Source organism: Pezoporus wallicus, unplaced genomic scaffold (assembly GCF_028554395.1).
Source record: "Pezoporus wallicus isolate ANWC-B61680 ecotype Strahan unplaced genomic scaffold, APGP_CSIRO_Pwel_v1 contig_13296, whole genome shotgun sequence".
Taxonomy (NCBI): domain Eukaryota; kingdom Metazoa; phylum Chordata; class Aves; order Psittaciformes; family Psittacidae; genus Pezoporus; species Pezoporus wallicus.
In genome coordinates this window covers 80,632-106,372 of record NW_026638795.1, presented here as the reverse complement: position 1 = coordinate 106,372, position 25,741 = coordinate 80,632, and the positions used below count along the sequence as shown (strand labels likewise).

General features: G+C 64.1%; 3 protein-coding genes across 13 annotated transcripts; all 3 read left to right on the top strand.

The window, feature by feature from the left end:
- The first annotated feature begins 2,589 nt into the window (after positions 1 to 2,589).
- On the top strand, positions 2,590 to 13,044 carry DMTN (dematin actin binding protein). Of its 3 annotated transcripts, XM_057412613.1 has the most exons (18): positions 4,232 to 4,515; positions 8,132 to 8,178; positions 8,328 to 8,384; positions 8,633 to 8,778; positions 8,910 to 8,984; positions 9,113 to 9,268; positions 9,376 to 9,420; positions 9,509 to 9,617; positions 10,121 to 10,177; positions 10,251 to 10,403; positions 10,516 to 10,625; positions 10,715 to 10,820; positions 10,925 to 10,989; positions 11,073 to 11,121; positions 11,277 to 11,284; positions 11,506 to 11,565; positions 11,671 to 11,751; positions 11,839 to 13,044. In XM_057412613.1, the coding sequence occupies exons 6-18, from the start codon at positions 9,119 to 9,121 to the stop codon at positions 11,950 to 11,952; spliced, it is 1,107 nt and encodes a 368-aa protein (XP_057268596.1). In that variant the 5' UTR covers positions 4,232 to 4,515; positions 8,132 to 8,178; positions 8,328 to 8,384; positions 8,633 to 8,778; positions 8,910 to 8,984; positions 9,113 to 9,118; the 3' UTR covers positions 11,953 to 13,044. The 3 variants fall into 3 exon arrangements, 2 of the variants coding, with proteins under 2 accessions (XP_057268596.1, XP_057268595.1); XM_057412612.1 differs by lacking the exon at positions 8,633 to 8,778 and having other exon boundaries at positions 4,234 to 4,515; XR_008972549.1 differs by lacking the exons at positions 4,232 to 4,515; positions 8,633 to 8,778; positions 11,277 to 11,284 and adding an exon at positions 2,590 to 2,791 and having other exon boundaries at positions 11,839 to 11,895.
- A 4-nt stretch (positions 13,045 to 13,048) lies between these two features.
- Positions 13,049 to 19,439, top strand: LOC130600917 (actin filament-associated protein 1-like 2). Of its 6 annotated transcripts, none has more exons than XM_057412609.1 (15): positions 13,049 to 13,268; positions 15,403 to 15,603; positions 15,701 to 15,777; positions 15,960 to 16,044; positions 16,117 to 16,334; positions 16,411 to 16,590; positions 16,785 to 16,868; positions 17,053 to 17,131; positions 17,201 to 17,418; positions 17,492 to 17,622; positions 17,707 to 17,827; positions 17,906 to 17,996; positions 18,164 to 18,583; positions 18,669 to 18,785; positions 18,880 to 19,439. In XM_057412609.1, exons 1-15 carry the CDS (start codon positions 13,097 to 13,099, stop codon positions 19,053 to 19,055), a joined length of 2,370 nt encoding a protein of 789 aa, XP_057268592.1. In that variant the 5' UTR covers positions 13,049 to 13,096; the 3' UTR covers positions 19,056 to 19,439. The 6 variants fall into 6 exon arrangements, with proteins under 6 accessions (XP_057268592.1, XP_057268593.1, XP_057268591.1 ...); XM_057412610.1 differs by having other exon boundaries at positions 15,960 to 16,334; positions 18,164 to 18,313; positions 18,423 to 18,583; positions 18,672 to 18,785; positions 18,880 to 19,048; XM_057412608.1 differs by having other exon boundaries at positions 15,960 to 16,334; positions 17,909 to 17,996.
- A 304-nt stretch (positions 19,440 to 19,743) lies between these two features.
- On the top strand, positions 19,744 to 25,583 carry FHIP2B (FHF complex subunit HOOK interacting protein 2B). Of its 4 annotated transcripts, none has more exons than XM_057412626.1 (17): positions 19,744 to 19,897; positions 19,978 to 20,056; positions 20,829 to 20,998; positions 21,813 to 21,917; positions 22,055 to 22,177; positions 22,328 to 22,492; positions 22,573 to 22,769; positions 22,853 to 22,955; positions 23,035 to 23,111; positions 23,270 to 23,459; positions 23,535 to 23,704; positions 23,786 to 23,908; positions 23,983 to 24,073; positions 24,151 to 24,294; positions 24,920 to 25,060; positions 25,136 to 25,236; positions 25,338 to 25,582. In XM_057412626.1, the coding sequence occupies exons 1-17, from the start codon at positions 19,853 to 19,855 to the stop codon at positions 25,441 to 25,443; spliced, it is 2,130 nt and encodes a 709-aa protein (XP_057268609.1). In that variant the 5' UTR covers positions 19,744 to 19,852; the 3' UTR covers positions 25,444 to 25,582. The 4 variants fall into 4 exon arrangements, with proteins under 4 accessions (XP_057268609.1, XP_057268612.1, XP_057268611.1 ...); XM_057412629.1 differs by having other exon boundaries at positions 19,850 to 19,897; positions 20,879 to 20,998; positions 25,338 to 25,583; XM_057412628.1 differs by having other exon boundaries at positions 19,860 to 19,897; positions 20,852 to 20,998; positions 25,338 to 25,583.
- Positions 25,584 to 25,741: the final 158 nt, after the last annotated feature.

Sequence of the window (25,741 nt, the reverse complement as noted above, 5' to 3'; positions counted from 1 at the left end):
GTGGCTGTAGCCCTGCACTGGGGTCTCCCCATCCCTGGAGCATCCTGTGGTACCCGCGTTCACCACCCAGTGCCTTTGCCCACATCCCTTGGCACCCCCTCAGAAACTCATCCCCAGGCCACCAAGGATTAGGACCAATGGACATGTTCCTGTCCGCCATGGACCCAGCGTTTCTGTGCCACGGATGGACAGGGTCACAAGACGACAGCGATGGAAATCCCATCTTTATCCCTTGGGTCAGCAGGATGTTGTGGCCGTCGCTGTGAGAGGTGGCAGGGCCTGGTGCTGGGGAGGTGATGGTCTCTCTGTCTGTCTGTGCAGCTCTGGAGGGGAGGCAAGAGGTGCTTCATGCAGAGCCTGAGGCCAGCACTTGTCTTGCCATGGCCATGGGGTCTCTGTGTTATTTATCGGAGGGGTCTGTGCCCTCTCCAGAGGCACTGGGATGATGGCGGTGTGGGGCTGTGCATGGTGCCCAGCAGGCTCTACTGGCCAAAGAGAAACAACTTTTAGGTTATTTCTAATTTTGATGGGTTTTGTGTGTTCCTAAGTTCTGCTCTTTCCTTTTACAAGTCAGTTTTAGGCCTAAACCGTTAGACTTTGGAGGTGATTTGTGCAAAGGAGGAAACCCTGAGGTGAATAAAAGACTGTTTAGACTGATGGGGCCTGGGGGCATTTTCCTTCCCATGCCGAAGTTTTGTCACAGGCTTTGTGCAGCTCCCCAGTGCTCAGGGCCAGGGGCTGCATGGCAAAAAATGAAGGTGGCTGCTGGAGGGGTCTCCCTGTGTCCCCATCCTTCTCTGTGACCCCCCTCAGTTGGGTCTTTGGGGTGTCTGCTGCATCCTGGTGAGCAGGGCATCGCCCTCAGTGTGGTTCCTAGTGTGGCACCTGCTGTTCCCCCTCGGAGTATCACCCTCAGCACAGTACCTGCTGCAGTCAGCGCGGTACCTACTGCTCTCCCCAGAGCATCACCCTTGACCTGATATCCAGTGTGGTACCCACTGCATCCTGGTGAGCAGAGCATCACTCCTGGCATGGTACCCACTGGTCCCCCCCTAGAGCATCACCCTCAGAATGGTACCCAATGTGGTACCCGCTGCTCCCTTGTCCCGGGGCCAGCAGCTTGCCCACCCCACACGGCCCACTGCTCAGACTGCCCCCCCCCCAGCCCGCCCCGTCCCACCCGCCCCCTGTAATTACCTTCCCGTCTGACAATGCCCCGGGAGGTGGCGGCCGGGCCGCGGGGAGGATGTAATCCCTTAACCGGGGCTCACCCAGCCCCTCAAAGCGCCGGCAGCACAAAGCGGGGGGGACGGGGGACGGGGGTGACGGGACACAGCTGGGCGGGGGGGGGGGGGGGGGGTAAAGCAGGGAGAAAATTATAACAGTTTGAGTTCAATGGAGCTTTAAAGCAGCGAGAAACGCGAGAGCCGGCAATTAGAGCCGAACAATGCCCGGCGCTGCTGCCCAGGTGTTGCGGGCGGGAATTAGCCCAGGAGCCGGGGTAATTCCACCCCCCCCCCATTTCCTTCGGCCCCGCAGCCCCCGCTCCTTGTTCCTGCAGGAATTCGAGACATTCTTGAAAGGAGAAAGCTTTGAGAAAGGAGCCGACAGGGTCCGGACCCTCCCTGCCCCCGCCGCCCCCTCCCCGGTTTAGCCAAAGCTTCAAAGGTAGAGGAGGGCCCTTTGTGTGATCTCCGCTTTAATTTTTCCCCGTCCCTTTCTCTCCCCCCTCTCCTCTTCTCCTTCCCGAGCCCTTCCTCTCTTTTCTTTCAGGGTTTTCCCCTTCCTCCCCTCTCTTTCTTCTCGACCTCCCGGGATAGAAAGGGCTCGGAAGGGTGACTCCTTTTTAATTATGGCCGGGGAGGAAGAAGAAAACCAACCCCTCACGCTGCTGCTTTCTTGTTTTCTGAGGTGAGACCCGGGGCAGGGGGCGGAGGTGGGGACAGCAATGTCTGTGCAGAAAGTGCACTGGAGGGTGTCCCGCCTTTCCCAAGGCTTTGCTCTCCCGTGGGATGCTGCGGGGGGCTGGGATGCTCAGGGGCAGCTCCCCAGAGCAGTCACCCCACTGCAGCGGGGATGGGGACCAGCCTGCTGCCATCCCCAGCCCCATGGTCCTCACTGGCTCAGGGCTCCTGGGGGGCATCACAGGGGTGGCAGGGCCCAGGGTCCCCTGGGACATGGGCTGCTGTCACCAGGGTTCTCTGGGATGAAGCCCAGTGGTCCCGTAGTGCAGCAGCAGGGGCAATTTTGGGTCAGGCAGCTGCCTTGTAGAGGGTCTTATCAGCCTTATCCCTCAGGGTGGGGAGGCCAAAGGATGCTCCTACACCTCTTCCTTTGCTTAATGGGGATGAAGGATGGTCCCACACCTCCTCCATCACTTAAGGGTGAAGGATGCTCCTACATCTCCATCACTTAATAAGGGTGAAGGATGCCTTTACTCCTCCTCCATCACTCACTGAGACCAAAGACTGCTCCTGCACATCCTCCTTTGCTCAATGAGGATGAAGGATGCTCCTAACACCTCCTCTATTGCTCAGTGAGGCTGAAGGGTGCTCCTGCGCACCCTCCATTGCTCGGTGAGGCTGAAGGATGCCCCTACACCTCCTCCATCTCTCGCTGAGGCCGAAGGAGGCTCCTGCACATCCTCCTTCGCTCGGCTCCAGCCGGTTGCGGCGGGAGGCGGTCGCTGTAGCAACGTGCGGTGCGGCGCAGGGGAGGGGATGCTCGGCGCAGGCATGGCTCCCGGCGGACAGGCAGCCCTGCCTGCAGCGGGCCATGGGCTTCCTTGAAGGTAGGGCCCTGCGACCCTCTTGTCCCCACGTCCTGGGCCCCCAGCAGCCCCTCTGGCAGCTGCCTTTGAAGGGCATCACTGGGATGAGGGGTGACCCTGTGGGGCTGGTGAGCACTGGGAGGGGATTGGTGAGCATGCCTGGGCTTGGCTTTCGGTGGGTGCACACGAGGGTGTGTGGGGCCCGGCTAGCACAGGATGAGTGTGTTCCCAAACTCCTCCTTCCCTCTGGGCACCCCTGGGTGCTGGGATCACGGTGCAGGGGGCTGAGCCCACGGTGGGTGCCGTGGCTGGTTCAGGAGCAGCTCCGGGTGCATGTAGCAGCCGCCGCGGTCGTCTTCATGCTTGAGAAACTGGGTTACAGCGGGGAGGCAGCCGCAGCCGTGGTTATTCATGAACATGGCCCCAGGGGGTAGCTGGTGGGGCTGGGGCTGGAGGAGCCCCTTCAGTTGGGGGGTGCAGCAGCATCTCAGAGCTGAGGCCATGATGCTCTTGGTCCAGCGAGCCAGGCTGGCCCTGGCACTAAAGGGCAATCCCCCACCAAGATGTGCATCCGCCGGAGTGTTCATCCCCCCCAGGATGTTCACCCTGTGTGTGTATCCCTCCAGTATCCCCCTTTTTTCTCCACGTCCCCTCCCCACGCATTCCTGGGTGTGCATCCCCCCTCCCCCAAATGTGCATCCCTGGGCGGGTATCCCTCCAGATGTGCATTGCCAGTCATACATCCGCCAGATGTGCATCCCCCAGATGTGGGTCCAGGGGTTCCAGCAGCCCTTGCTTGAACCAGAAAGGAAACTGAGGCAGCAAATAGCATCAATCACTGCAGCAGGGAGAGGACCCAGAAGCAGAGCTGCTGTCACCAGGCATCTCTCCCACACAGAGCCGGGAATAGACACCAGCTCCCGGTGCTGCAGCACCAACGCAGGGCCGCCACCCCCGGGGACGTGGGGGGCTCGGGATGTGCAGGCAGCATCTCTCCCCCCTACCCAGCTCCAGGCTCTCCCTGGCAGCACCCAGGGCCAGTTCAGCATCTGCAGAGGTCAGGACTTGATTTTTAGCTGATGCTCCACACCCCTGGGCTGAAATCCCTGCCGTGTCCCCCCTCCAGGGGTGGGTGCCACCCTAGCATCACCCCAAATGCAGATGGGGATGGGGCCACCCTCACCCCCCCGCTCCCATGTACCATGGGTTGCTCAGCACTGTGGGTGCCGAAACCCCAATCAGTGTGTGGGGAACAGGGGACACCATCCCCAGACTGCAGCAGGGGATGGAGAAGGGGGAGCTGCCCCCCCCCCCCAGCACCATCCAGGCTCTTCCTGACAGCGGTCAGCGCTGGGCAATCAGGGTCGGTGTCTGTTTTCCTCCCTTTGTGCCGCGGGAGCGAGCGGCGGCGGGAGCGAATACTGCTTCGTCATGATGCCGGCTAATTCTCTCCTTGTTGGGAAAGGGACTGAGCCAGCAGCAGAGGTGGGGAGCGGCGGCAGCACCCACCCAGCCCTGCGCATCCACCCGCCCTGGCACCCAGCGCCGTTATCGGGGCTGCGGGAGGGCGCTGGCGGCAGGAGATAGGCTCAACTGCGGCTCCCGCTCCCGGATGCCGCAGCGGTGCCTGGGCCGGGGCCAGGGCGACCTACGGTGGAATTTGGTGGCCAAACGAGTACAGGAAGCCAAGGGCGGCCCCCCCGCCGCTCCCCATGGCTGGAGGTACGCGGCGTCCCCGGCGCTAGGTGAGTGGCGTGGCCCTTGCGCGGCTCCATGAGGAGAGGGGCAGGAGGGGGACATGGAGAGGGGACACCTGGGGGGGGCTGTTTATCGGGGATGGCATCGGCCGACCTTTGCTGTCCCGTCCGTTTGCTCTCCCGTCCTTTGCTGCTCGTTCCCGGGGGGTGGGGACAGCCCCAGGCCTTGTTTCTCCCTTTTCTCCCCCACCCCTTTTTCCTCCTCTCCCTTTTCCTCCGTGCCCCCTCCCCACACCGGCCCTGCACAGCCAGATTCCCTTGCCGGGGGGGGACAAGGCACGGTAGGAATGGGAAGGGCGGTGACATGGGGACACGGGTGACCCGCAGGTACCCTCCCAAGGCTCCCACCCGTGTCCCCTCCTCAGCAGCACCCCACTGCATGGCGGGACACCCCCCGGCAGAGCAGGGACATCCTCCTGTCTTCCTTCCTTGGGGGCATTGCCATCGGCACCGGGTATCCCAAGGGAGGAGGGCAGCCGTTCCCAGCCCCACTTGTGGAGTGAGTTTGTGGGGTCTCAGTGCTGGTTCTAGGAGGGGGACACCCGCATCCCGCTCTCCCCAAGCTCAGGCTGTGAAAGGGTTTGATTCTCCCTATGCTGGGGCTGTGGCCTTTGAGGTCTCACCATGGCCACAGGGTTTTGGACACCCTCCCTGCCCTCGCTCCTCTGCCCAAATCCAGACACACAGCAAAGGCAGAAGCCAAATTCCCATCGCTCCATTGCCATGGAGCATCGGGGGGTTACCTGGGGGAGAAATGGGGGTCAGTGCCTGGCCCCCAGCTCTTGGCCATGGATGGAGCCATGGGGGTCAGCTCCGGCTGTGGGTAGGCAGGGTTAAACCAGCCTGTCCCAGGTAGACCTGGGCCACCAGCTGCCACCTCGGCTGCAGGTAGCCCCATAACCACATCCCACTGCCCCACATCCTGCCAGGCGGGTGCCCAACTGCTGGGCCCCACACACAGCATTGGGGTACTGAGGGACCCCGCACCCCAAACTGGTCGGTGCAGGAGCCCCTCTGTGGCTGTCGGCATCATCAGCCCCACACTGGGAGCCCCCAGTGGGTCCCTCTGGCCCCTCTGCATGTGGGATGAGCAGGCTAATCCCGCTTTAATCCCAGATTATGTGCCACGTGAGCCACTGCCCAGAGCAGGCTGCGGTGTGGCCATCGGGGCAGGGGGGCTGGGGAGGGACCCCATCACCCAGGATCTGTAGGGCCACTTCTGGGGGGGATTCATAGGCTCCTATAGGGATGGGAGCAAGGAGAGTGGCTGAGTTAGCCCAGGATGGGAGGAGTGGAGTAGCTGAAGGAGGTGGTAATGCCCCCATCATCTCCAGCACCTGCAGGATGGGGTGGGCGGGTTGCTCCTATCCCCCCCTCTACCCAGGGAAGCTGAGGCATGGAGCATCCCTGTGTCCCTGGGAGGGGACAGGGGCAGGGTGCACGTTATTCCCTGCGGGATGGAAAAATCCCAGGGCCCTGGAGCTGGCAGCTGGTGGCTTTTAAGGCCACTGCTGCATCCCTCGCGCAGTGGCACGGAAGCAATGGGCTGTCAATAGCCGGGTGCTGCTCCGATGGGGAGGGAAAGGACGAGAAACAGGACAAAGGAGGAGCGGCCACCGGGGACACGCGGCGCGGGGACACGCGGGCTCCCACCAGCGCCCCCGAGCTCCCGGCGGGGCCCCGTGTGCGGCCGTGCCTCGGTTTCCCCGGCGTGGGGAGGATGCTCCGTGTGTCTGGTTCGGGGTTGCGTTGGGAGGTGGTGGAGGAGGAGGAGGAGGAGGCCGGGGCTGGGCTGAAGGCACTGGACGCTGCTCCCAGCGCTGTCGGGAACCGTCTGTTCAAGGCACTTGTGACCCCACAGTGTCCTCCCCCCCCACTGCTGGCAGGGAGCCGGGGAAGCTGCGGGAGCACAGGGGGGCAAGGCGGGCAGCGGGGAGGAGGAGGAGCGGGGAGGAAGGCCGGGGGTCCCTGCTCAGTGCCCCCCCAGCGAGGGGGGGGCGTGCAGCCTGGCCCCGGAGCCCGGCGCTGATGGCTTTGGCTGCTGTGGAAAGTCAAATCCGGATTTCCTCGGGGTGGGGAGGAGGGAACTGGCCTCTTCCCGCTGCAGCGTCACCACGGGCTGTGCTGGAGCCCAGAGAGCCCCCCCCCGGCACGTCTGTCCCTCCATCCATCCTTCCTCCAGCGCTCTTCCTCTCTCCCTGCATCTCCTTCCTCTCCTCACTCCAGCCAGCCAAGCTCCGTGGGTACCCTCAGCATCACCCGGGGGGGGGGGGGGGGGGGGGGGGCGGGAGCACGGTGTTCCCACCCCCCGCCCACCACCCTCCCGACCAGGAAAATCCCAAACACGCTCCGCGCCGGCCTTATCTTGGCGAGCAGGAGAGCGTGTGGGGACCCTGCCAGCGAGATTGGAGAGGTTGCCATGGGGAGGGCGGCTGCCATCGGGGCGGGGGCTCCCTGCGGGTGACAGATAACGGGTCCCCGTGTCCCCAGGCGGGGGGGGAGCAGTGTCCGCGCTCCGTGCAGCCCTGGCACCCCTCAGACAGCGCTCCTGGCTGGGTCGTGGCAGGTGTCCCTCGCTCCGCTTGTTTTCCTCCCCACCAGCATCCGCATCCACCCGTCCCCGCGCCCGCCCTCCAGCCGCTTCCTCTGCTCCCGCTCTTTGCTGTCTCATCCATCCGCTCGGCACCACCACGGTGTCCCCACCGCCAGCGCGCTCCATGGGGTGTGAGCTGGAAGCAAGGGGCTGCCCTGGCGCTGCTGCCGGGAGTGTGAGCTCCTGGTACGGTGCTGCCACGGTGCCTGTCCCTGTCAGGTCCCGGGGAGCCTCGGCAGGTGCTGGGAATGGGTGTGAGCAGGGGGGTGTTTATGTCAGGGTGGTCTCAAAGGATGGGTGAGGGCAGTGCTGGAGTCACCATCCCTGCAAGTGTTCACAGTGTAACCCTCGGTGCCATGGGTTAGTGGTGGCCTTGGCAGTGCTGGGAAGTGGTTGGACTTGATGAGCTTAAAGGTCTTTTCCACCTGAGTTGATTCCACGATGCCAGCCCAGAGCAGCTCCAGCTGCCAACAGAGCCTCCCCATCCCGGCTCAGCCCTCAGAGGAGAGAGTGATGGTGGTACCTTGTGCTGCGCTGGAGGATGCTCCAGGCGTGGTCACGCCTGATGCTTCTCCATTGCTGCATCCCACTGGATGGGCTCTGTGCCCCTGCTGGGAGCTGTAGACCAGGGGGACAGTGGCTTGGGGTCCCCAGGGGTGGTGGCATCTCCCCAGTGCTGCACCCCGGGCTCCACGCTGCTGTTGTTGTTGTCGCCTGGATTGCACGAGGTTGTTCCCCTCCCAGAGGAGAAGCGTGGAGGAGAATGGGGAATTTTCCCCTTTGTGTGGGGCATTGTGGGCCCAGAGCACAGCGAGGGCTCAGCACAACGTCCCGCAGCCGCCGCTGGAGCCTTCTGGAGGCCACTCGCTGCTAATGGACAAAGGGCTTCATTCCCCCTGCTCCGCTTGCCAGCCCTCGTCAGCAGCCACCGGGGTGGCAGGGACAAGGTTGGGCTTCCCACCGCTGTCATCCTCTAAAGCCGGTGTCACCTCTCTCTTGTCTCCCCTGCAGAGGCAGCACCCGAGCACCCAGAGGGATGTGGAGCCACAGAGGCAGCGGTGAGTGCTGGCATCCTTTGTCAGCCGGCCCTGGGTACACGTTTGGGTTTGGTGTTCTCTGCCCAGCCCCACTGCCCTGGGCCACCTCACCCTGGGGTGCTCCTTGTGCACCCTGGGAGCACCCCAGAATCTCGGCTCTTGTCTTGCAGGACCCTGTGACTGACACAACCCCTCCAGCCCACAGCTGAATGGAAAGACAGCAGAAGGTAAAGGGGGGGGGGCACAGGAAAGGCGCTTGGGGACCATGGGCAGGGTGCTGGGGACCATGGGCAGAGTGCTGGGGACCATGGACAGGGTGCTGGGGACCATGGGCAGAGTGCTGGGTGCATGCAGGCAATGGGAAGCCCTTCATTTAAGGAAGGCACACAGGGGCTGGTGGCCAAGGACAGCAGCAGCATCACCATGGGGTGCTGTTAGCAGGGCCCTGCCTTCCTCCTCCTCCTCCTCCTCCCAGCCCAGCCTGGCAGCACCATCTAGTGGCAACGTGTCCTGGCCCGAGCCACTGTCACCTCTCGGGTGTCCCCTGCCCTGAACCACAACGCTGGAGCAAAGGAGACCCCAGCGCCCATCCCCAAGGACGTTTTGCCCCGGAGCACTGAGGTCCATGGGGCACAGGGGCGTCCCCGGGCCCCCTCTGCCATGCCCCAGGGTCCTGACCATGACCCTGAGCCCCTTCCTGGGCTGGCCTTGCCAAAGATGAGGTTTGCCAGCATCTCCCCTTCTCCTTCCAGCAACCACTGACCTCCCCTGGGAGTGTCTGCTCCTCCCGTGGGTCCAGCGTTCCCGGATCACCCTCCAGCATCGTGGTAAGAGGAAACCCACCTCCATCCGTGGGTCGGGGTCGTCCCCAAACCCTCCTCCTCATCCCCAGAGGACGCTAATCCCGATATTCCCTTTCTGCACCCAAAAAACAAAGGCGCTTTTCTTTTTCCAGGCCAAAATGGACAACGAGGTTCTGGGCTACAAGGACCTGGCTGCCATCCCTAAGGATAAAGCGATCCTGGACATTGAGCGCCCCGACCTGATGATCTATGAACCCCATTTCACCTATTCGCTCATGGAGCACGTGGAGCTGCCCCGGAGCCGAGAGGTGAGGGGGTCCCAGGTTGTTCTGGGGGGTCAGGGTATGGACCCCCCCCCGATAGTGGGGTCCCATAGGGCAGATGGCTGGAATAAATCACTGCTTGCTCTCCGCAGCGCTCCCTGTCTCCCAAATCCATCTCTCCTCCTCCGTCTCCGGAGGTGAGTACTGACACGTTGGGGTGGACGGGGGGCTCCAAGGAGGGGGTGATGCTGAATTACCACCCACCCCCCCACCCCCCGCCCGCAGGTCATCCGGGAATGGCTGGAGAGCCGGACCCCCAGCAGCACCCCACAGCCCCCCTCGCGCCAGGGCGGCAGCTCGGCCCGCAGCAGCGTGCAGCACTTCCACAGACCCGGTACGAGCCCCGGCACCGGGACACACAGAGAGACCCAGGGGGTCCTGGTGAGCCCCTCGGGGCCAGGCTGAGAGAGATGGGCTGGGGCAGCCTGGGGAAGAGAAGGCTCCTGAAGGGGAGACCTGAGAGCAGCTCCGGGGCCTGAAGGGGCTGCAGGAAACCTGGAGAGGGGCTTTGGGATGTAAGGAATATAGGGACAGGCCAAGGGGAATGGCTTTAACCTGCCCGAGGGGAGACTGAGATGAGCTCTCAGGCAGAAGCTCTTCCCTGGGAGGGTGCTGAGGCGCTGGCACAGGGTGCCCAGAGAAGCTGTGGCTGCCCCATCCCTGGCAGTGCTCAAGGCCAGGTTGGACACAGGGGCTTGGAGCACCCTGCTCCAGTGGAAGGGGTCCCTGCCCGTGGCAGGGGTTGGAGCTGGAGGAGCTCCGAGGTCCCTTCCAACCCAAACCAGGCTGGGATTCCATGATTCTATTCCTGGCCCCAAACCCCCTTTTTCCTTGCAGAGACCGACACAACAGAGCTCAACATATACAAGAAGCCTCCAATCTACAGGCAGAAAGGTGAGCTGGGGGGGGTCTGTGCCACGGGATGGAGCACCCATGGGCGCTGCCTGACCCTCCTTGTGCCCCGCAGAGCACCACTCCAGCGCCCACCATGGGAAGCATCTCATAGAGGATCTGATCATTGAATCCTCCAAGTTCCCTGCGGCGCAGCCCCCGGATCCCAACCAGCCTGCCAAGATCGAGACCGACTACTGGCCATGCCCCCCATCCCTGGCTGTAGTGGGTAGGTGGGGAGCAGGGATAGGGAAGGGAATGGGCTGCACCTGGGCCTGTATCCCCCCCCAAAGTCTCCATGGGGATGCTGAGGATGGGTATAACATCCCATCTCCCCGCAGAGACAGAGTGGAGGAGGAGGATGGCCTCCAAGAGAGGGGAGGAGGAAGAGGAGGACCTGACAGAGGAGATGAAGAACCTGCGGGAGCTCCAGAGGCAGGAGCTGAGCAAGGTGAGAGGCAAGGACAACCGGGTGGGTGCCCTGTGAGAGGCTGGGGCTGTGCTGACATTGCCCCCCCGCCCGTGCCCCTTTGCCCCTAGATCACCTCCAACCTCGGGAAGCTGATCCTGAAGGAGGAGATGGAGAAATCGCTTCCCATCCGGAGGAAAACCCGCTCGCTGCCGGACCGGACGCCTTTCCACACATGTAAGTGGGATGATGCTCTTCCCACAGCCCCCCCTGGGGCTGCCTGCACCCTGCCAGGCCCCACAGCCCTGCCTGCACCTCTGCGATCTCCTGTTCTCTTGCAGCTCTGCACACGGGGGGCTGCAAGAGCTCCTCGCTGCCCGCCTCTGGCAGGAGCACCCTCACCCGGGTGAGTGCGCGCAGCTCCCGTGCTGCACCTCCACGGATGGGCTCTGGGTGGCATCACCCTGATCCCGTCCTGTCCCCTTCCAGCTGCAGTCGGCAGAGTTCAGCTCAGCAGGCAGCGAGAAGAGCAGCCCTGGTGAGCATCAGGGGGTGTGGGAGATGTCCCACGGGATGAGGGATGCTGGGGCTCTGCGGAGGGTGGAAAACCACTGCTTGGGGCTCGGCATCACCCGGGGGGGGGACACAGCGGGGGAGGGCCGGGGCTGAGTCCTTCTCCTCTGTGTTTTCCAGGCCTGCAGGTAAGCGCTCATCCGGATGCTGATGGAGACCCAGTGAGAGGGTGATGTACACAGGGGGGACATGGACACCCCAGGGTGTGTCCCAGGGGAAAGGGGAGAGCTGGGAGGGGAAAGGTTGGGTTTCCAGTCCCCAGGCTGGAGCCCATCACCTTGGCTTCAGTTCAGGTGGGAAAGTCCAGCCCTTTGGGGAGGTCTGACACCAGGTTTGTCCCCCCCCCCAGAATGGCCAGCGTGGACGCATGGATAGAGGCAATTCCCTGCCCAGCATGCTGGAGCAAAAGGTGAGTGGGGCTTGGGGACATGAGGGGGTACGGGGGGGGTCTTAGAGCCTTGGGTTTGGGGGAGGTGGACTGTGGAAGGAGTCTGACATCCCCCCCATCCTGCAGATCTACCCCTATGAGATGCTGATGGTGACAAACAGAGGCCGTGTGAAGCTGCCCCCCGGCGTGGACAGGACCAGGCTGGAGGTAGGGGCTGAGCTGGCCTCTGGGGGGGGCACCCACAGGAGGGGGGGACCCTTCACCCCATCATCCTCCTCCTCTCCCCCTGCACAGCGTCACCTCTCCCCTGAGGATTTCCTGCGGGTCTTCGAGATGCCCCCCGAGGAGTTCAGCAAACTGGCCCTGTGGAAGCGCAACGAGCTCAAGAAGAAAGCCTTCCTCTTCTGAGCCCTGCCTCCTCTTCTGAGCCCTCCTTCCCCTCCGGAGCCCGCCTGGCCCAGCGCTCAGCCCGTGTCGTGCCCTGTGACCGCTTTAGGGCTCTCAGCCGGTTTTTATTAGGACCCCCCCCCCACTTCCCGTCTCCATCAACCCCTTCCCCACACCCACACCCCCCCGCGGGATAGCGGGATAAGGGCTCGGGGGGCTCCCTGCGGGGCGATGGGGCTGGGGGCTGTCCTGGAGCAGGCACGGTTCAGCCCGGAGGGGAGGTCTGGGGGGCTCTCTGTGCTTTGTGCCCCCTATTTCTGCCCCCGGGCACGCTGGCAGGGCAGTGCCTGGCTCTGGTTTTGCCCAGGATGTGTCAGCTCCATTGGGCTCCCCCCCCCCAGTGCCTCCAGCCCCTTTGCCCCCCACACTTTCACCCCAAGACTTGGGAAGAGCCTGGGGGGGCGACTCACTGCCAGACCCATGTGCTCCCGGCAATGCCAGGCTGGCATCCCACCCTGCCCCGCTCCAGACCCTCTTTACCATCACTCCTCCTGTGCCGGGACACACACGCTGCCAGACCCTGCCCAGCACCGCACCGGTGGGTGCTGGTGATGTGGAGCACGGTGGGATGGGGCAGGGGGTGGCAGAGCTGGGGTCCTGGTACGGAACCTCCTGCTGCATCTCCACCTGCAGGAGACGCACTGGGGATGCAGCAGGACAAGGGGGTGATGCAGCTCTGCCTGGTCCCCCCATGGCACCGGGCAGCACCGTCCCTTCTCACACCTCTCCCATCCCCTTTGGGCACACGTTTTGGGCAGGACCCCTCTGCCCCCTGCACCCTCTATCCCCCCACGCTCCCTGTTTTCTGTTTCCAGCCACTTTTCCAGCCGCTAGACCTTGTTGGGATGTAAAGAATGTAATTTATCGGGGAACCACTCGCCCATACTTGCCTTTCACTGCTACAAACGACATATCTATAAATATATATATAAATATGGGTTGTTTTCTGACTGACTTACAGTGATTCACTTTCTGTTCTGTTAGAATTTGATTTCGCTGGTGTCGGAGAATCCGCGTGAGTTTTTGCTGACAATTAAAGGTGAAATGGCTTTATCCGGCTCCGGTGCTTTGCTTTCGCCTTCTCCCCCTTCCCTGCTCCCTGCAGATGGCGATGGTGCTCCGGGAAGGATGCGGAGCCCTTCCCCGCCTTCCCCCCGCCCTGCCCGGGCTGTGCTGGGGACCCGGAGGGTGTGTGCGAGCCGAGCCGGGTCCCCGCTGCCCCGGTCCCGATCCCGGTGCGCGATGTGAGCGCATCCGCACCATGGCCCGGCAGAGAGGTACGGGGGGCACAAAGAGCCGGGGGGGCTTTAAAGCCTGCAAAGGGGTGAAGGAGAAGGCAGAGGTGAAGCTGGGTAGGGTGTCCTGGGGGGGAGTGTGTAAATGGGGGGTGAATGTGCGTAAATGGGGGGTGAATGTGTGTAAATGGGGGGTGAATGTGTGTAAATGGGGGGTGAAAGGGGGTGCACGGGAAGGAGGAAAAGGGGGGAGTTAGGGTGATGGGGATATGCGTGGAGCTGTGGGGAGGGAAGGGGTGGAGGGGGTAGGGTGTGGGTGACAGGGCTGGGGTCCCCCCAAACATAGGGCAGGGGAGTGGGGGCCAGCAGCCTCCATGGGGTGATCTGGGGGCGCAGCAGCCATGGCCTGGAGCCTCCCCACATGATGGGTCACGCTGCGGCCAGGAGCAGCTCCGGAGTTGGGGCCTCCAACCTCCTCCTCTGACTCATCCCACGTTGAGCCAGAGCCACCCCGAGTGCTGGAGCGGGGCCTTGGGGTGCCCCTGAGCTGCTGCACCCCACGGGAGTGGGGCTGAGCCTCACTGCACAGAGCAAAATGTACTTGGCCATAGGGTAGAGATGCCAGCCCTGACTCCTGTGGGTGCTGGCATCACCCAGGCATCCCTGCTCGCATGGCATCCCTTTGGACAGCCTTCCTCCTCTTCCTCCGCAGATGATGAGGATGCCAGGGGGTTGGGCCCTTCCCATGGGAGCGGGTGCTTTGCCAGGAGGTGGTTGTGTGTTTGGGGGGTGTTTTCCTTCCTCCCTGCAGATGGTTTTCGTTGGGGCTGCCTTCCCTCGGCACCCTGGGTCATACCGGGGTGAGGGCAGCCCCTGCCTGCCCCACAGCGGGCTGGGGGCCCGGCACAGCGCCCCTGCCCCACTGCTGGGGGAGAGGATGGAGGGAGGGCTGAGGGGTGAGTGGACACAGATGTCATTGCCCAGGAATTCAGCCTGGGTGGAGGAGAGGAGAAAGGGAGGGAGAGGAAGAACCAGGCACATCGGGCATGGGGGACAGCGCCTGTGCCCCCCCCCCCCCCCCGTGCTCATCGGTCCCTGCCCATGGGGGGGGCAACCCCTGCCCAGCTGCCCCCCCCCCCCCCAACCCCCCCAAGGAGCCGTTTCCCCCCTCCCCTTCCCCCGTTTCCAGGGAAATCCAGATGTTTGGGCCCAGCTCCGGCATTGCTCAGCCTCCTGCCAGATGTTTCCTCTCCCTCCGGGCAGGGGTGTGTGCTCCTCGCTGGGGACACCGGGAGGGGGACAGCGCTCCCCCAAGCCAGCACCTCCACAGGGGCTTCTCCCGCATCCCGCAGGGAGGGGCTGTCCCTGTTCCCGCTGGGAATTGGCAGGGGGAGGCCGGGAGCAGGGAGAGCAGTGGGCTTGCAGCGGGTCTGTGCAGTGATGCAAACCGCTTCCGGAGGCTCGCAGGAAGGAGCTGGGGGTCAGGCAGAGACCCTGGGGGCATCTGCCTGCTCCTGGGGCAGCAGCCCAGGGCTATGGGTGTGCGAGGTCCTGCTCTGCCCCACATTTCCCCACGCCTGAAGGGACCCAGAGCTAGCACTGATTGGGGCTGGGCCCTCAACCCATCGCCCTCTGTCTCTCCCTACTTCGGGGCTCATGGGGCTGAGGCAGCGCTGTCCCATCCCATGGGAATCCCATATTCCCCACCCAGGGTGAGGGAGCACAAAGCAGCTCCTTGTGCCACTCCATCCCTCCTTCCTGGCACAGCAGGGTCGGGGTCTCCAGCCAGCGCTGAGTCCCAGCCCTGCTCCCTGCCCTTGGGAATGCTCAGCGTTTCTGGCCTTCATCAGCTGCTCCCATAGGCTATTCCTCCCCCTCTTCCTCCTCCTCCACATGGAGGAGCAGCACATTGGGCTTCCCAGTGCAGCCCCTGGCCCCGGTTCCCCTCGCCCAGCCGGGAACAAACCCGCTCTGTGAGCACAAACAGAGCATCCTTCATCACCATGGGGCACTGTTCCCCTTCCTCATCCTCCCCCGGCACCCTGGGCTGGTCAATAGTGGGATTGTGTGAAGCAAGAGCACGCAGCCCCACACTGGAGAGCGCCTGTCGTTGATGAGCATCCTGCCTGCACCCTGCTGCGGTGGGCTGTCGATGGCACATCCCTGTGTCCTGCAGACCTGGACAAGCTGCTGTCGGACCTGCGGTCCTTCCTGCTCATCCTGGACCGGGAAAGCCTCAGCTCCGTGGCTCGGGATAAGAAGAAGTCGGTGGCTGAGCTCCTGTCGCGGCTGCAGAGCCCCTCGAGTGAGCGTGGAGATGCAGAGTACATGATCATGCGCTGCCTCTCACCGTCCCCACAGGGCCAGCCCAGCCCTGGTGAGTCCACGCTCTGACCCACACCCCATCTCCTCCAGACCCTCATTCCCAGGATTCCGGGCTCCTCAACTCGCGCACAACGCTGCTTTCCCCCCAGGAGCCAGGAGGATGGATGCAACAGGAGGAAGAACCTGTGAGTGCCACACAACCGGGACCCTGAGCCCGCACGGAGGGGTAAGCGTGGAGGGGCTGCATGGTGATGGGAGATGGGCACCCAGTGACCAACCCCACATTGCAACCTTGCTCACACGGGGGTCTGGTCATGCTGGGAAGGCTCCAGTGCTGCTGCCATCTCCTTTGGGGACGTGTGGCTCCCCCCAGGGACACCACCTTTGGAGCACCCCTTTTTTCCCCAGAGCAAGGTCCCTGGTGTCTCACAGTCCCCACCAGCCGATGACTCCTATGAAGATGCTGAACCCCTCGGTCCCAGCCGCTGCTCCGGTGAGCACCACAAGGCATCCCCTCCCCGTCACCCGCACACACCCAGCACCCTGGTGCCAGCCCGGCTCTCAGGCGGTGCCGACACCGACAGCAGCCACTACGAGTCGTACGAGGAGGATGAGGAGGGTGTGAAGGACCGTGCCCACTACCTGCGGCGGCCGCCGGGCACCGGCCGCGATGCTGAGCCCAGCGGGCGCCCCGAGGCGCAGCTCTGCGGCTTCCTCTGGAGGAAGCGCTGGCTGGGGCAGTGGGCGAAGCAGCTCTTCATCGTCCGCGAGCATGTGCTGCTGGTGAGCGGCCGGCGAGGCTGGGTGAAGGCTGGGAATGGGGCCCGGCGGGTCCCTGAGCTCCGCTCTGCCCCTGCAGTGCTTCAGGTACGCCGCCGACCCGCAGCCGGTGCTGGAGCTGGACCTGCGGGGCTGCCACGTCACCTGTAAGGCCAAGCAAGGCAGGAAGATGCCGCACACCCTGAAGGTGACGGGGACAGCGGGAGAGGTGCTCGTCATCGGCTTCCAGAGCCGGCAGCAGGCTGAGGACTGGAGGAAGGTTTGGAGGTGTTGCAGCCTGGCAGAGCTCTGCATGGGCAGGAGGGAGGGGTGGGCAGGGAGAAATGAGGCACAGCCTCATGGGGTGCTGCCGAGGTGGCTGGGGATGTCCCCATCCATCCCCACGCTGCCTGGAGCATGGTTCAATGGAGATCAGGCATTTGGGGGTGCAGTGCTCCCCTTCTCCTTTGGTAGGTGATTGAAGAGGTCAGCAGCAATGCCCCGGGAGGGCTGGCATCTATCAGCACCCCATCACCACCATCCTCCAGGCTCAGCAGGGTGAGCTGCCTGTTCTCCCATGGGAAACCCAGGCATGGGAAGGGGGATGCAGAGAATTCACCCCAAATCCCATCCCGCCATCCCCACTGTCTGATGCTGGAGGGGGGGGGTTCACTGCCATGGGGTGGGGGTGAGAGTGCTTAAGGCCTGCAGGGATTGGGGCTCCTTGGATCATCATCCTCAGGCTGGCAAGGAGGAAGAGGAGGATTGCTCGCGGCAGAGCCATGCCCGCAGCCCGCGGGCTGGAGAAGACGCCAAAGGAGGTGCGATGCTGAAGGGCAGCGGGCCGGGGGTGTCTCTGGCTCGGTGCTGACGGGGGGATGCCCCCGCAGGGTTCCTGTCGGTGCGGCTACGCGGGCGCTGGCAGAGGCTGTGGTGCGCGGTGCGGCAGGGAGTCCTGCGCATGGTCCCGGAGCCCGGCAGCGCCCAGCACCCCGGCTGCGCCCTGCGCCTGGAGGGATGCGAGGTGACCCCCGGCACCGCCACCGGCTCCCCTCAGCGCCTCCGCATCCGCATCGCCCAGCGCGGCCGGGAGCTCGCCCTGCTGCAGGTGAGCAGCCGCTGCCGCATCCCGCATCCCGCACCCGGCCCCCGCTGACCCTGGCCCCTCTGCCCCGCGCCAGACGCGTTCGGATGAGGAGAGGGAAGCCTGGTTGAAGACCCTGCAGGCCAGGGGAGGAGCTGAACCAGCCAGCAACAGTCCCCACGATGAGAAGCCCAGGCTGGGCAATGCCAGCAGCTGCCCTGCTGCAGGGTAAGGGGGCACCGGCCAGGATCCCAGCCCTCCTGCTCCGTTATGGGGATGCAGGTGACAATGGGACCCCTGTCCTGCTTGCAGCGGGCTGCTCCAGCGCCGTGTCCCGACACCCAACGCCTACATGGATGATCCCTTCGGGCAGCTCCCACCAGCTGAGGCTCCCAAGCATCTCTACTCCAACATGGAGCGGCTGCAGCAGCTGGTAACCACCGTTTGCCCCTGCAGCAGGCCCCAGGGTGAAGGGGATGGGCTCCCACCACCCATCGGCTTCCTTCCACAGCAGCAGAACTTGGACCGAGCAGTGCAAGGGCAGCGCAGGAGACCTGTATCTGCGCTGCCCATGGGTGCCTGCAGCAGCACTCTGCATGCAGGTGAGCAGGGCCTGGGTGCTCCATGCCAGGCGCAAGGGGCCCCCCCCATGAACCCCAGACCCGTGTGCTGGGATGGAGGCTGAGGTGCCCCCAAGCACGGTGTTGTGCCATGATTCCTCTGCCTTTCCTTCTGGGCATCCTTCCTCCTGGGCATCCTTCCTCCCCAGCACCAGCAGCAGCTCTCCGGAGCAGGGCTGCCAGCCCGCAGTGGGTGAAGGTGAGCTCCGATCTCTGGAGCAAGGATCTCTCCCAGTCCCAGCGCACCCTGACGCTGCCTGAGAGGAAAGGAACTCGGGATGGGCTGGATATCCTCATCGGTAGGGCCGCAGAGGGTCTCTGCTCCTGTGCAGGGTGGGCCTTGTCCTTCCCCAAGGCTGATGGGGTCGAGAGGTGCCCGGGCTTGGCAGTGCCACCGTGTCCTTGCAGGGAAAAGAGCCTTCCCGAAGCTGGAGGAGAAGGTGGGGCAGCTGGAGAGAGCCTGCCGCATGAAGGGCAGGCTGAAGGCTGGCTCCGAGATGAACCTGCTGGCCATCGGCACGTCCCTGAAGGGCCGCATCGCTGCCACCAGCGGCTCGGCTGGCTCCGAGGTGGGGACGCTGGGGAGGGCAGGGGATGCAGGGAGCAGGGGGGGCCGGGGGCAGGCGTTGCCCTCTCTCCGCTCCACTTTTGCAGCAGGGCTCGTTCCTCACGCCGCTGCTGAAGCGCACGGCATCGGCCAGGAGCGCCCTGAGGCCGTCACCACCCTCCCCGCTCATGGTGGAGAGGGGAAATGTGCTGCAGAAGAGAAAGGTACCGGCGGGGCCCTATGGGAGGGCAGAGCTGGGGTGAGCCGGGTACCACCCGTGACACCGGGGGATAACCGCCCCTCTCGGGTGCCCTCCAGGAGTGGGAGATGAAGTCTGTGATGTGATCGGCACCGCAGCAGCTTCGGGGCACCCCTCAACTGAACGGAGGCTGCACGTGGACCGTGCAGGACCCGCCTGGTGCCTGGTTTTAACCATCAATATCAACGCTACAACTACGCACATCTATTTTTTATATATATATATACACATATAAATTGTCCATCCGTGGGTCTGAGTATCCCTGGAATGGCTGGAGGGGGGTGAGCCCCTCACAGCGTCACCCCCTTCTCACCCATCCCAAAACCTTGGTTTTAGGGCACAAATTTCCCCATTGCAACCTCACGAGCTGCTGGTTCTGTCCCTAATGTGGGTCCAGAGCATCAGCAGCAGAGACCCTGGTCACGAGGCGGGATGTGGATACACCCCGGTCCAAGCATCCAGGGGACACACACAGAGTGATGGGGGGTGCTTGAGGCACTTAACTGCACCTTCCTGGAGCCGGCAGGACCCAGGCTGGGCCCTGGGCTGCTCCCCAGCGCTGTGCTCGTCACGGCTCGGGGTCCATTGCGGAAATGCGGGGTTTAAGGATTAAAATGACAATAATAATAATTAGTCCTAAAAGTTGGCTTGTTCCGGGCTGTGCTGGGGAGAGAGGAGCTGGGGAAGGAGTGTATGGGGGGGCAGGGTGGGTCACCGTCCCAGGGCGAGGTGCTCCTAGGGGGATACCCCTATCCCGGTGCGAGCTGTTCGGGGGCGCTGTCCCCGTCCTGCGGGGGCCCAGGGCCGCCCCCGCTGCACTTTCAGCGCTGTGGGACCTTTCAAACCCCTCCCTCCCCAAACCCCGCCCCATCCCCATCCCTCCGGCTCCGGCGCCGCCGGGGGAGGTCCCGTCCAGGCCGCCCTCCGCTGTCCTGCCCGGAGCCACCGCGGCGGGGCGCTGTGGAGGGCGGCGGGGCCGGGCTCGGTTCCGGTGCCCGTTCCGGTGCCGGTGCCGGTACCGGGGGCACAGCCATGCTGAGCCGGCTGGGAGCGCTGCTGCAGCAGGCGGTGGAGACGGTGAGTGGGAACGGGAACGGGAACGGGAACGGGAACGGGGGGTTCTGAGCGTCCCTGACCCCGGCCCCGGTTGTGCGCAGCGGGAGCCCAGCGTGGACCTGCTGGAAGCCTTCACCGAGCACTGGAAGGGCATCACCGGCTACTACCTGGAGGCCACGGGTGAGTGGGGTGGGGGGAGAGGGTCCCTGTGCCCTGGGATGGGGTCTGTGTGGCGTGGGAATAAAGTCCTGTGGCGTGGGAACGGGGTCTTTGTGCCCTGGAAGGGGGTCCCCATGCCCTAAGAGGGTTCCATAGCCTAGGAATAAGGTCCCTGTGCCCAGGAGGGGGTCCTGGTGCCCTGGAATGGGACCCGTTGGACTGGGACGCATGCCCTGGTTGGCACCCTGTGCAGCAGCAGGGCACCGTGCTGATCCTAGTACAGTGCAGCTGACCTGGCGGGGGGGGCTTTGGCATGGGACACCCAGGAGGATTTATCCAGCCGGGTGCTTGGCCTTGTGCGGCCCTGACACCCCCCCGCACACCATTGGGGTCAGCATGAGGGATACTGTGCTCCTGGGAACACATCCCTTTGGGAACACGCTGCTTTGGGGGGCACCAAAAGCAGGGCCTGGGGAGCTCCGTCCCTTTCCACAGCAGGGTCTCAGTCGTCCCCGCTCGGCGCCCACATCCCCCCCTCCTCCCGGTGGGGGTCCGGGGCTGGCAGTGTGCAGCTCGCACCGGGACCGGCCGCTCCGTAGGCCAGGAGCGGAAGGGGAAGCCGGGAGCCCATCCACACATTGCCATCTAGCGTCGCTCCCGCCATGGAGCGGGAGTCTGGGCCGGCACGGGTTGGGAATACTGCCCCGGGTTGGGATCTGGGCCCCCCCCAGTGCATGGCTCCCGTTGCCTTGGGACACACACACACCACAGCGCCCAGTTCCTGCGCCCGCAGACGAGAGCATCCCGGCCAGGCAGACGGACATCCCCTGGCGCCTCAGGCAGATGCTGGACATCCTGGTCCATGAGGAGAAGCAGTTCCCAGCGGGAGAGGCCGGGCCGTGCCTCGAGTACCTGCTGCAGCACAAGGTGCTGGAGACCCTCAGCACGCTGGGCAAGGCAGAGGTGGGTGCACCAGCACGGGGGGGCTGAGCCCCCTGCACAGCAGCACCCACTGCCCTTCCCGGCTGCTTTGCATGGTGCTGCTCTGGCCCTTTGGTTTTGTAGCTCTTCCAGCTGCACAAGGGGTTTGTGGAGTGGGACCTTGGGATGCTTGGCTTTCCTAGGGGCATTGCTCAGTGTAAGATCCCCATTGGAATCCTTTCTGCTGCTCCTCCAAATGGCTCTTGCTCCCCATCCCATTCCTGCCTGCACAAGAAGGGTGTTTTTCACACCAGCAACGTGTTTGCTTCTGGACACCTCTCCAAGTAAACACTGCCCAAAACATCAGGATTACAGAACAGTCTGGGTTGGAAGGGGCCCCCGAAGGTCGTTTAGTCAAATACAGCAACTCCGATCTTCTTCTGTTGCTAATAATAAGTTGGCTCCATATAAATAGCTTTTTATTCATACAATAGCAGCTGCTGAGCTTCAGGAACGTGCTGCTCCTTCCGTGGCTGGGAGGGTTTGGGTTTTTGGGGTGCTGGGCTTTAACATTGTAGGAAAAGGGAAATAATCCCCTTGGGATAGCTCAGTGTAGAGGAGTTCAGTTCCCAATTGCTGAAGGGAGTCAGGGGAAGGGCCGGGGGGGGGGGGGAATGGGTCCTTTTACATCATTCTGGGGGAGCAAAAGCAGGGTCTGTGCTGAGGGTGTTGGTGCAAGCCCCCTGTGCTGGCTGTTGGGTGACTCTGCGGACGAGTGGGGGTGATGACAGGGGAATTGGGGTATGCAGGCAGGTAATGGGGCCCTTGCTGATGCTTGTCCCCATCTCCCCCTCAGTACCCGCCCGGGATGAGGCAGCAAGTCCTCCTCTTCTTCAGCCGGGTGCTGGGGCAAGTGCAGCACCCGCTCCTGCACTACCTCAACGTGCACAGGCCGGTGAAGGTGAGCCCTGGACGAAGCAGCGGTGGCACCGGCGGTGGCAGTGCTGGGGCCGCCCAGATCCCTGCCCGATGCTGCTCACGGTAACGGGGCAGGGTGGGAGAGCACCCAGCACCCAGCACCCGCTCCGTGCCCCGCAGAAGCTGCTCCAGCTCAGCGGTGACCGCCTGGGCTCTGGCTTGGAGAAGGAGGAGGTGCAGTTTGCGGCCGTCCTCTGCGTGAAGATCAAGCAGGATCCCACACTGCTGATGTACATCCTGGAGGTGAGCAGCCCCTGGGCGTGTGGGGCCGTGTAGGGGGTCATCTGTGGGGTTTATGAAGCTTTTCCACACGCTTTGCAGCTCCGTCCCCGCTGCACAGCTCCTCGGGGTGAGGGGGATGCATGCGGTGGCTGTGATGCTGTTCCTCTCCAGGGCAAGAGCATCCCGAATGGGACGACAGCCCGGGAGCTGCCAGCCATGGAAGAGGGTACGGAGCATCCCTCTGGCCCTGCCACGGGCTCCCCCTGTGCCGAGCCCTCCCCACCACGGAGGGACCACAACCTCATCACATCCCTGGTGGGGCTGTGCAAGAGCAAGGTACAGAGAAAGGGCTGCAAGGAGGGGCCGTGGTGCCTGTGACCGCGTGATGCTGCCTCTCCTCCTCCTCCTCCTCACAGAAGAGCCGGGTGGCGATGAAGGCTCGGGAGAACCTGCTGCTGCTGGCAGGGCTGGCTCAGGAGGCAGCTGCCACCTGCCTGGTGCGGAGCAGTGCCCTGTGCCCGCTGCTGACCCAGCACCTCTGTGACCTGCACAGCGCCGTGCCCGCGGGCACCGACCCCGCCGACGTCCTCACCATGGAGAGGATGAGCTGGAGGTGAGGCGGGTGCTGGGTTGGGGGGGGTGTCCCCTGGCACCCTCAGGGCGCTGCTGCAGCCCCGCGTGCTGTGCCCCGCGCAGGTCGCAGGGTGCTGGGGATGCCGCGTTCCCGGGGAAGGAGAGCCTGGCTGCCTTCCTCGGCTGGCTGGATTACCTCGACGAGCTGGTGCTGTGCGCACACCCGGTAAGGAGCACCCGGCTGCTCGCTCTGAGCCGGGGCAGCGCCGTGCCGGTGCCAGGCTCAGCCCCTGCCCTCGCTGCAGGTTGTGGCAGAGGCTGTCGCCGAGGCCGTGGAGGAGACGTTCTTTCAGGGCACCCTGCGGCCGCAGCTCCTGCAGATGTGAGTGTCCGGGTGCAGGGGCTGGAGCCGGGTGAGCTCCGAGGTCCTGTCCAGAGCAAACCAGGCTGTGTTTCTGTGACCCCTGTGGGGCTGGGACCGCGGGGTCCCTGCTGCGGTGCCCCCCCAGGGCACCCTCCCGCATCCCTCCCGTCCCGCAGGTCCGAGGTCGCGGTGCTCAGCGCCACGGCCATGCTGGTGTGCACCGTGCGGCAGGTCCGAGCTCCCGCCCTGCTCCGGCACCTCGTGCTCTTCCTGCTGGGGCCAGACCAGCACCCAGAGACCCCAGGGGATGCCCCCCACTCCCTGCGCACCCACCTCATCGACCGCTGCAACCACCTCTGCGACGAGGTGAGCCCCATCCTGCTGGGGCGCGGGCGGTGCCGTGGGGCTGTGCCGACGTCCCCTTTGCTCCTCACGCCCCAGATCAGCCTGGCCAGCCTGCGGCTCTTCGAGCAGCTCCTGCAGAAGCCCCACGAGCACATCACACACAACCTGGTGCTGCGGAACCTGGAGGCCAGGGGGTACCTGCAGCGAACCCCCCTTGTGCCCGAGGAGCGCGGAGCCCCCGAGCTGGAGCACGAGGAGGATGGGCTGTGAGTGAAGGGGAGCGGGGCAGGGTAAGGTGCGAGCCCCGCTCCACCCACCCTGCTGACACCCCTGTGCTGGCCCCGCAGCGACCTGGAGGAGGATCCGTACTTCACCGATGGATTCCCAGGTTCCAGCTTTGGGATGGTGAAAAAGCTTCCCTCAGGATCAGCCCCATCAGGGAAGGGGCAAGTGAGCGAGGTGGTGAGCAGGTAGGGATTCCCAGGGGTTCTGCCAGCATGGGGGGCCTGCATCCCTCTCCCCATCCCTCTCCCATCACTTCCAGCTTCCTCTGCCTGGTTCCCGAGGAGGCAAAGACCTCCTCGTGCATGGAGGAAGGCGGCTACGGCACCTACGTGCACGATGCGCTGGCAATGGTGAGTGTCTGGGGGGGCCCGTGCCTGGAAGTGCTGTCCCCACTCTGGATCCCACCCAGCATCACCCCCCCCACCAGGTCCAGGCATGCCGAGACAGCGTAGCCCCGTGGGGGTGGCCCGGGGCCCCCAGTCCCCTTGACTCCTGCCACCCCGAAGTGGTGTTTTATGAAGGTCACTTCCTCAAGGTGCTGTTTGACCGGATGGCGCGGATCCTGGACCAGGTAGAGGGTGCCAGCAGGATGCTGGGGGTGGATCTGTTCCCCACCATGCCCTGCGTGTCCTGTGGGGGTTCTCCAAAGGGCTCTCCAGGCTGATGGAGCCTCTGTCTTGGCTGGGGTTGGGGGTTGAAGAGAAGATGCTTTGGCTGTTGCCATGGAAACCACGTTGGATGGGGCAGCCCTCTTTCCCAGCATTCAGGACCTCCACAGTGGGAGTAAAGTCACCAAGAGCATCAGTGGTGTCCACAGCCACCGTGGTCTTCATCAGGGACTGTAGCGATAGGAAAAGGGGTGATGGGTTCAAACAAACAGGGCAAGTTCAGGCTGGAGATAAGGCAGAAGCTGTTCCCTGTGAGGGTGCTGAGGCGCTGGCACAGGGTGCCCAGAGAAGCTGTGGCTGCCCCATCCCTGGCAGTGTTCAAGGCCAGGTTGGACACAGGGGCTTGAAGCAAGCTGCTCCAGTGGAAGGGGTCCCTGCCCGTGGCAGGGGTAGGAGCTGGAGGAGCTTTAAGGTCCCTTCAACCCAACCCATTCCAGGATTCCGTGGTTCCATTGGTGGGGATGGGCTCAGGTCCCTGTGGGGGGTTTGATGACAACCAGCCCCTGCTGAGCACCCCCCTATCCCCAGCCCTACAGCCTGAACCTGCAGGTGACCTCGGTGCTGTCTCGCTTGGCCGCCTTCCCTCATCCCCACCTGCACGAGTACCTCCTGGACCCCTACCTCAGCCTGGCCCCTGGCTGCCGCTCGCTCTTCTCCATCCTCGTCCGGGTAACGCCTCTGGGGTTTGGGGACACGGGGACCCCCCCAAGACGGGAACTGAGTCTTCTCCCACCCTCCCTGCAGGTGATCGGGGACCTGATGCAGCGGCTGCAGCGTGTGCCCCAGTTCAGGGCTAAGCTGCTGCTGGTGCGGCGGCAGCTCCTGGGGCAGGTGACAGGAGAGCAGTGAGTGCTGGGGGCACCACGGGGGGAAATGCCCCTTGGGGATGTTTTGGGGGTGTTTTACCCCACATCCCTCCCCATCGCTTGTGTCCATCCCCCCCCAGGATGGACCACACGATGCTCTTCAAGGGGGTGGTGGTGCTGGAGGAGTTCTGCAAGGAGTTGGCTGCCATCGCCCTGGTCAAGGGGCCACCAGAAGGGCCCCCCTGAGCTGCAGCTCCCCGGACCCCCATCAAGCACCCCCTTTCTGGCCAGGCTGCGCCGGCCCTACGTGGCACCGCGGGAAGGGCACTGGGGAGGAGGAAGAGGAGGCTCTGAGTCCTTGGCCAACACGGAGGTGCTGATCCCCAGCACCGGGCTCACCCCTTGGGGTGCAGGGTGCCCCTGCACTGAGCTCCCTCCTGGGTGGTGGGGTCCTGCTCCCCCAGCCTCAAGCAGGAGGATGGGCTGTGCGGGCTCGGTGCTGTTTTCTCTGCACGGGGCGATGCCTCGGCTGCAATAACTCAAT

What these genes read in the sequence shown, in the direction of transcription:
- DMTN (XM_057412612.1), top strand. An exon ending in CTCCTCCTCCGTCTCCGGAG is followed by an intron (nt 9,421 to 9,508) that starts GTGAGTACTGAC and finishes CCCCGCCCGCAG; the next exon opens with GTCATCCGGGAATGGCTGGA. An exon ending in CCCATCCCTGGCTGTAGTGG is followed by an intron (nt 10,404 to 10,515) that starts GTAGGTGGGGAG and finishes ATCTCCCCGCAG; the next exon opens with AGACAGAGTGGAGGAGGAGG.
- LOC130600917 (XM_057412606.1), top strand. Translation starts at nt 13,097, where the DNA reads ATGGCGATGGTGCTCCGGGAAGGATGCGGAGCCCTTCCCCGCCTTCCC. An exon ending in AGGCTGAGGACTGGAGGAAG is followed by an intron (nt 16,591 to 16,784) that starts GTTTGGAGGTGT and finishes CTCCTTTGGTAG; the next exon opens with GTGATTGAAGAGGTCAGCAG. An exon ending in TGGAGCGGCTGCAGCAGCTG is followed by an intron (nt 17,828 to 17,905) that starts GTAACCACCGTT and finishes TTCCTTCCACAG; the next exon opens with CAGCAGAACTTGGACCGAGC.
- FHIP2B (XM_057412626.1), top strand. Translation starts at nt 19,853, where the DNA reads ATGCTGAGCCGGCTGGGAGCGCTGCTGCAGCAGGCGGTGGAGACG. An exon ending in TGGGGCTGTGCAAGAGCAAG is followed by an intron (nt 22,493 to 22,572) that starts GTACAGAGAAAG and finishes TCCTCCTCACAG; the next exon opens with AAGAGCCGGGTGGCGATGAA. An exon ending in GGGCAGGTGACAGGAGAGCA is followed by an intron (nt 25,237 to 25,337) that starts GTGAGTGCTGGG and finishes ATCCCCCCCCAG; the next exon opens with GATGGACCACACGATGCTCT.